General features: G+C 45.9%; 1 protein-coding gene across 3 annotated transcripts in view; it reads left to right on the plus strand.

The window, feature by feature from the left end:
* The window catches only part of KCTD1 (potassium channel tetramerization domain containing 1), a 197,807-nt gene extending 190,537 nt beyond the window's left edge, over positions 1–7,270 (plus strand). For all 3 annotated transcript variants that reach the window (XM_043888873.1, XM_043888874.1, XM_043888872.1), the window contains exons 4-5: positions 1,694–1,999; positions 6,346–7,270. In XM_043888873.1, coding sequence (XP_043744808.1) covers positions 1,694–1,999; positions 6,346–6,504 — 465 coding nt within the window. In that variant the 3' untranslated portion in view covers positions 6,505–7,270. The remainder of the gene's footprint in view (positions 1–1,693; positions 2,000–6,345) is intronic.
* Positions 7,271–7,864: the final 594 nt, after the last annotated feature.

Below are 7,864 nucleotides of genomic sequence, written 5' to 3' on the forward strand. Positions count from 1 at the left end.
TGGACAGCAAAGGGATTCAGCCATACACAGACATGTATCCATTCTCCCCCCAGGGCTTCCCAGGTGGCCTTAGTGGTAAAGAAGCCCCCCGCCAGTGCAGGAGACTTAAGAGACTCAGGTTCGATCCCTGGGTCAGGAAGATCCCCTTGAGAAGGGAATGGCAACCCACTCCAGTATTCTTGCCTGGTGAATCCCAAAGAGAGGAGCCTGGTGGGTTACAGTCCATGGGGTTGCAAAGAGTTGGACACGACTGAGCATGCACACTCTCCCCCAAACACCCCTCCCATTCAGGCTGCAACATAACATTAAGCAGAGCTCCCTGTGCTATACAGTTGGTCCTTGTTGGTTATCTGTTTTAAACATAGCAGTGTGTACATGTCCATCCCAAACTCCCTAACTATCCCTGCACCCCATTCTTCCCCATCCCCCAGCAACTGTAAGTTCGTTCTCTTAAGTCTGTGAGTCTATTTTGTAAATAAGTTCATTTGTGCCATTTCTTTTTTAGATTTCCTCCCATAACGGATGTCATTTGATATTTCTCCTTCTTGGTCTGACTTAACTTCACTCAGTATGACACTCTCTAGGTCCATCCACGTTGCTGCAGATGGCATTACTTCATTCTTTTTGTGGCTGAGTAATGTTCCTATGCATATATGTACCACATCTCCTTTATCTGTTCCCTGTCGATGGACGTTGAGGTTGCTTCCACGTCTCGGCTGTTGTAAACAGCGCTGCAGCGAACACTGGGGCCTGCACCAGTGTTGCAGGGGCCCGGGCTGAGGTTGTTTTTCCCTCTCACTTTGTGATGGGGACACCAAGAGCTGGCAGGGGTCAGCGCATCCCCCGGCAGCCTCTCTCAAACCCTCATGCATCCGTAAGTAAAAGCAGCATGCATGCCCTCCAGGCGCCCATTCCCTGGCTCTCCACCCCCACTTCCACTGTGGCCCTGCCCCTGCCCCTCCTGGAGAAGTTCTAGAGCTGCCACTGCAGGTGACAAGGAGTGTAGACCCGGGGTGAATGGGGCACAGTGTGCCTCTGTCACCTCGCCGCATATACGTGTTCCACCCAGAGGTTATAACATGGATTCTCAACAACACAACCAAACTTTAAATATTCAAAGGCATTTTCCTACAAAAAGACAAAAGTCTTGGTGAATCCTTTCCCACACTAGTTTTCTCATCTGCACAATGGGAATAAAAATGATTCCCAAATCACTGGGTAACTATGGGGATGGTAGGACTTAATTCATGGGAAGTGTCCCACCTCCCCCTTATTACTCTTGCATGCTAAGTCACTCAGTCGTGTCCAACTCTTTGCGACCCTGCAGACTGTAGCCCACCAAGCTCCTCTGTCCATGGGATTCTCCAGTCATGACTACTGGAGTGGGTTGCTATTCCCTCCAGGGGATCTTCCCAACACAGGGATTGAACCCTTGTCTCTTACGTCTCCTGCATTGGCAGGTGGGTTCTTTACCACTAGTGCCACCTAGGAAGCCCAGTTATTACTCTTAGCTCCTATTATAATCACTGAAAGAATGAGTGAATGCAAATTGTCTCTACAAATAAAAAATTTACACCCAGATTTGAATATCAAAGTAACAGAGGTAAGAAATTCACCCTCCTCTATGTGGACATATTCAGTACCTTATGTTTGCATTTTTAAGTATGAAATACCTTTTTTTTTTTCTTTTAAGGACTACACTTTGTTATATGAAGAGGCAAAATATTTTCAGCTTCAGCCCATGCTGTTGGAGATGGAAAGATGGAAGCAGGACAGAGAAAGTGGTCGCTTCTCAAGGCCCTGCGAGTGCCTCGTGGTGCGTGTGGCCCCAGACCTCGGAGAGAGGATCACACTCAGCGGAGACAAATCCTTGATAGAAGAAGTGTTCCCAGAGATCGGCGACGTGATGTGCAACTCCGTCAACGCAGGCTGGAATCACGACTCGACGCACGTCATCAGGTTTCCGCTGAATGGCTACTGTCATCTCAACTCAGTCCAGGTACGGCGTCGTCACGCGCTGTGTGGCTGCCAGTGTCCTCTTAGGGACGAAGTGTCCTCACCCTTATCTTCATGGGCTGCCTTTCCTCCAAGGTGCTGGAGAGCCCTCACGTGGTAGCACACCTGCTGGGCAGGTAAAAACTCTTCACCCCTCTACAGCAAGGGTCCCCAACCTCCAGGATCTAACGCCTGATGATCTGAGGCGGAGCAGGTGTAATAATAGTAGAAATAAAGTGCCCAGTAAATGTAATGCGCTTGAATCCTCCCGAAACCATCAGCTCCCCCGGTGTGGGGGAAAACTCTCTTCTGCAAAAGCAGTCCCTGGTGCCGAAAAGGTTGGGGACCTACGGCATTCATTCTGTCATTCCACAAACATTTACTGAGCGCCTGCTATGTGCCGGGGGCTGGAGTGAGCACTGGAGATACAGAAGGAAGAAAACAGACCACAACGGTCTTTCCATGGAGCTTACATTACGAGAATGGAGTGGGGTGGCCGGGCAAACAGTCACCCACCTAAGTGTTGAGCAGGTAGTGAGAAGAGGATGCCTGGGGCTGAGTGTCCTGGAGGGGTCGGGGGCATCTAGCCCTGAGGCTCCCCAGGGAGGAGCACATGCTTGATGTATTGAGGAACATCGGGAAAGCCAGTGAGGCTTGAAGGCAGTGAAGGTGGGTGGGGGGTGCTGAGACCCCCCAGTACAGATGGTGGAGGGCCTCACAGAAGGTGGGAAGTGCTCTGGGATTCTTCGTGTTGGTTTCTTTGGGGCTTGATTCCCTCGTGTGTCATGAGTCAAATGGAAAGCCATTTGAGGATTTGAGCAGGTCGACATGTTATAACTTGTATTTGAAGGTGAACACTCCAGCAGCAGGTAGAAACCAGGGCGAACAAGAGGACCAGTTAGAAAGTGGGTCCAAGCAATAACTGAGCAGGGTCCGACTCTGAATATCTTTTTTTCTTCTTTAGCTGTGCCATGCAGGTGTTCCAATGCCCATTCCCAAACTAGTCCACTCTTTAACAAAATCAAGCAGGCACACACTTACCATACCACATACATGTTCACGAATGCCATTATGGCTTGATGAACAGAGTACTGAATGACGTCTTAAAATTGTTGTGTGGGTGGGGGGGCTTCCCTGGCGGTTCAGCATTTAGAATTTGCTTTGCAATGTGGGGGACTCAGGTTCGATCTCTGGTCAGGAAACTAAGATCCCACATGTGGCAGGGCAACTAAGACGAGATGCAGCCAAATCAATGAATAAACATTTTTTAAAAAATTGTCTCATGGCCTTGAACAAATTTCAGCTTCTGTTTTCATTTTTATTTTTAAAATGTTTTTGGCCTCGCTGTAGGCTTGTGGGATCTTTGTCCCGACCTGGGACTGAACCCCTGCCCCCATTCAATGTAAGCTCAGAGTCTTAACCACTGGACTGACAGGAAATTCCCAAAATAGTTTTTGTTTATTTGTTTTGTTTTGGCCTTGCCCCACGGCTTAGGGGGATCTTAGTTCCCTGACTAGGACTTGAACCCACACCCTCAGCACTGAAAGAGTGCAGTCCTGACCACTGGACTGCCCTGAATGTCTTGAACGTAGGGCTGGCAAGGTTTTCTGATAATGGCTTCAAGCTACAGGATAGAAGCCAAGGATGACTAAGATTTCTGATGGAGAAACGGGATGAATGGAATTAGCATCTTTTGAGGTAGAGATGTTTATGGTAGAAGAAGACTTAAGGGCAGAATTCAGAAGTTGGGCTCGCACAATGTGAGGGGCCACGTGCCTTAGACGCTGGTGGGTGTGATCACCATCGGAACTGACGTGTGCCAGCCCTGGGCCAAGGCTTGTCTGTGTGACTCAGTGGAAATCCATGGAGTGATTGCATTAGAATGGACCCATGACTTTATTCAGTATTGAGCCAACAAAAACTCCCCCCAGACTCCGAGACTAGAAGCACCCACTCTATCATTCTGCCTCTTGAGGATGGCTTCCCAGCTGTTTGTAATTGTTGAATTTTGTGAATAGATGGCTGAGAGCAGGGCAGCAGGAAACTGGCTGACACTGAGCCCGGGCGTGCTGGAGGAAGACACGCCCCCAGAGCGGGCAGCCCTGGGCTGCACAGGTGCAGAGGCACACCTGAGCTGCCCTCTGCAGCTCCCGAGCGGGGCCTCAGAGCCCGGAAATCTCCCCCACCCACGGCCTGCCCCCCGGCTCTCTCTAGGCAGCGTTTCATCACTTCTCTAGGGCCCCGCCCCTGAGTAACTATCAGACATTCACAAGCCTGCCATGTTGCCCTGTCATTCGAGTCTGATCAGAGGCGGGTTTTCATCTGGGTTAACATCGTCATACGACATGGCCATACTAGCTCCTGCCCCATCTAGAGGACAGGCCCAGTCCTCTAGGTGGTCAGAGGCTTCGGGCTAAGGCACAGGAGCAATGTATCTACTGGAGTGATTTCAGTATTCCCAAATGATCACTGACTTTAAGGAACTTTGCTATTAACAAGTTGATGCTTAAAGAAGAATGGCCAAGAAGCATAAGCTGTCTGCATGACATGGGAATAAGTTTTACCACCTTCAAGGTAACCTTGGATGGATCGTATTGAATAATTATCATATTATGCATATTAGATCCTCTGGGGAGGCAGCTTAGGGATGTGCTTATAAGAGCAATTCAACAGCCTAACAACACTGAGAGACAAATGATATCAGAGTTAAGTTCTTTATTGCTCAGCTTCCTCTACTTTCATAATTCCTCTCCTTATCAAGGTGAATCCTTTCCAGGGCGGTGGTTTGGCCGAGCAAACTGGTGTGTTTCTTGCTGACAAGCTACATTCCTGCCTTTACTGGGGAGATCTTAGAGTGAGCTGTTCTTCACCTTTTTATTCACCTGCCACCAAAACACATCTTAATGTGCATACTTTTCAACTTAAAGATTGTTTTCTTTTCTTTCTTTTTTTTTTTAGAGATTGTTTTCTTCATTGTGTCCTCTGGCTGCCTGATGTGCATGTGCATTGTAGATTTATGTTCAGAAGTGGATGCTGCAGAGAAGTGTTCATTTTGTTCTCATAAAGACTTGCTTGGGTTTTTTTAAATTTGCCAGCATTTGAAGTTTTAATTTTTAGAAAGTATATTCTTACTTTCCAATCTCATCTAATTAGCTGTTTTGCAAAACAGCAGATTATATTCCATGTAAAAGTAGGCACCCCAAAAATAATAGTTTAAAAAAAAAAGACATAGTAAGGGATCCACTGTATATCACATTTTGTAAGTTATTTGATAGTATTTCACTTAACTCCAAAAATTAAAAAAAAATTGAGCCAGGCATTTTTAAAAGTTATGATTGAATCATCTTGCTTTTAGAGTGGTGTAGAAATAATTTAACTATATCCAGAATTCTGGCAGGGAACATTTGCAAGTCTAATATTTGTTGGATTCCTAAAGAAACATACTGCGGTAGATCAGTTTCCTGTATTTTTGTGTATGTAAGAGTTGCAAGAACTCTTCCCTGCATTCAAGAGTGTCAGACAAGTAATAACAAACCCAGGGACCTTTCTGGCATTAGGTATTTGGTTTCAAAATTAGATTACATTATAAATATCTATTAATTATGAGAAATTTTTAGATATTTTCTAATATAGGGCATATATAAATAACCATTGCATTTATTCTTGCCTCTCTGGATGCACACTAGGCAGTAAATTTCAAATGCCACAACTTGAAAAGCTGTAAATAAACCTTGACTGTCTTTTAATAGTCCATTTCTTCTGCTGTTGAAATTGCATCAGTCTTCCAGGCTGAGATATATAAGCTCAGTATCAGGCAATCAGAACAGTGGCTGAATCAAGAGTGAATGAGTTGAGGCTGAATCACCGATGAAGTAAATTTAGATAATATCACTGTCTCTCCATAGTCTTTATCATCTCATCAAATATGTTAGTAGTAAATGAGCTTTGAAATGTGAACCCTCTCTTTCTGCAGACAAGATGGCATTGCAAAAAACATGAGACCTGAGTTGGAAACCCAGTTCCATCACTTACTAGGTGTAAGCCTCAGTATTCTCATCTGTCAAGTGGACCAACTCCACCCGTTATGCCAGCTGGTTGTAATGAGCGAATAACTTGGCACATGTGGAGCTAGCTTATGAAGGCACATTGTAGGTATTAGAAACATTTGCTCGCTCCCTCCTGCCTTTGAATCCAGAGTCTTCGAAAACAGAATCTCAGAGAGACTTAGGGCTTGGATAAGATGGATTCAAGCTGCACATGATGTCAAACTGTGGGACAGTCTTTGGGCTGTTTACGTGGCCAAAGGACCTAGCTGGCCTCTAACCAGATGCTTGTCTCGGCCCCTCACAGGTCCTCGAGAGGTTGCAGCAAAGAGGATTTGAAGTCGTGGGCTCCTGTGGGGGAGGCGTGGACTCATCTCAGTTCAGCGAATACGTCCTGCGGCGGGAACTGAGGCGGACGCCCCGTGGACCCTCTGTCATCCGGATAAAGCAAGAGCCTCTGGACTAGATGGACGTATTTCTTCTGCCAAAAGGAGAAAAACATACACCACAAATAACGCAAACACAAAAAGGGACATTTATGTGCAGTTGGGACAGCAAACCGAGTCCTGGACCTAAAGTTGAATAAAAGACACATTTATATCCAATAGAGACCACACCTGTATTCATATGGGAACAATTGGAATAGTGATATCCTCAAGGTGTAAAAAATATATAAATATATATATATATGTCAAAAGGTAGGAAACGCAAAAAAAAAGAAAAAAGGTGGTAGCTACAGTTGGTGCTGTGATGGCCGTGAAGTGTCCTGGGCCTCCCAAGGCCTCTGACCAATAAACAAGCCATGAGCAATGAGGATGAATCTCCTTAAGGTTTCCATTGCCAACAGCCATCCATTGTTTCTTTTTCCTTTGTCTTTCTTTTTCCTTTGAAAACAGAAACACCTAGAATCGCATTTCTTTGCATATGGAAGTTTCATGTCTCTCTTTAGATGGGGGACCGAGCAGAACTTCAAAAAATAAACAAAAAACTCTCATGAGCACACCGCATTTGAAAGACGCGAGACATGAAATTTTAAATGTAGTTTGTACAGAAATCACACTTTTTTGTCCGCCTCACCGATGTGAACATTACTTTGTTTTTAAACTGATCAGTTTTGCAAAGGGGCCAGAATTATTCCTTGTTAGAGTTGCTCCAGTTTGAGTCTGCTGCTTTCCTACAATTTTTCAAATTTTATAATGTATTAAATACAATAAACTCTGTTTAAAAAATAAGGTCTGTGTGAGACACACGTGTTGGGGTGAGGCTGTAGTCAAATGAAATTTTTCTATTTTAAAATTTTCTGTGTGGAGTGTCAAAAAGAGACCTAAAAACTGAAGCCAGTGTTGAGATCAAAGCCCATTCAAGAATAAGGATGTTGACACTTGTTCTGAATGGTTCTGTTCCCATTGGTAAGGTTTGGGTCCTGTGCTTCTGCATTGGTGAGCAAGATAAACCTTTCTTGTGAGTTTACCAATTCCAGTCAACTCCCAGAGCAAACCGCGCCCAACCGTAGCAGCCGACAGCACCATTTTATTCTCTCTCCAGATCCTGGGATCCTCTTGTGTGGACTGGCCTGGCCTGGGCTTCTTGGGCTGCACGTGATGTCATCTGGGGCATGGATAACCATGATGGGACCCCTTGGGGCTGCCAATCCCTGCTGGCTGGCCATGGGCCTCCCCAAGTGGCTTAGGCCCCAGCCAGCCTGGGAGCTGGGTTCTAAGAGGAAGGAAGGAAGCCATGGTCCCCTGGAAGGCCAGGCCTGCAGCTGCTTGATGCACTTCTGCAGGGATGTGTTAATTTAGCAGATTCAGAGCCAGCCTCGATTC

Source organism: Cervus elaphus, chromosome 27 (genome assembly GCF_910594005.1).
Source record: "Cervus elaphus chromosome 27, mCerEla1.1, whole genome shotgun sequence".
Taxonomy (NCBI): Eukaryota; Metazoa; Chordata; class Mammalia; order Artiodactyla; family Cervidae; genus Cervus; species Cervus elaphus.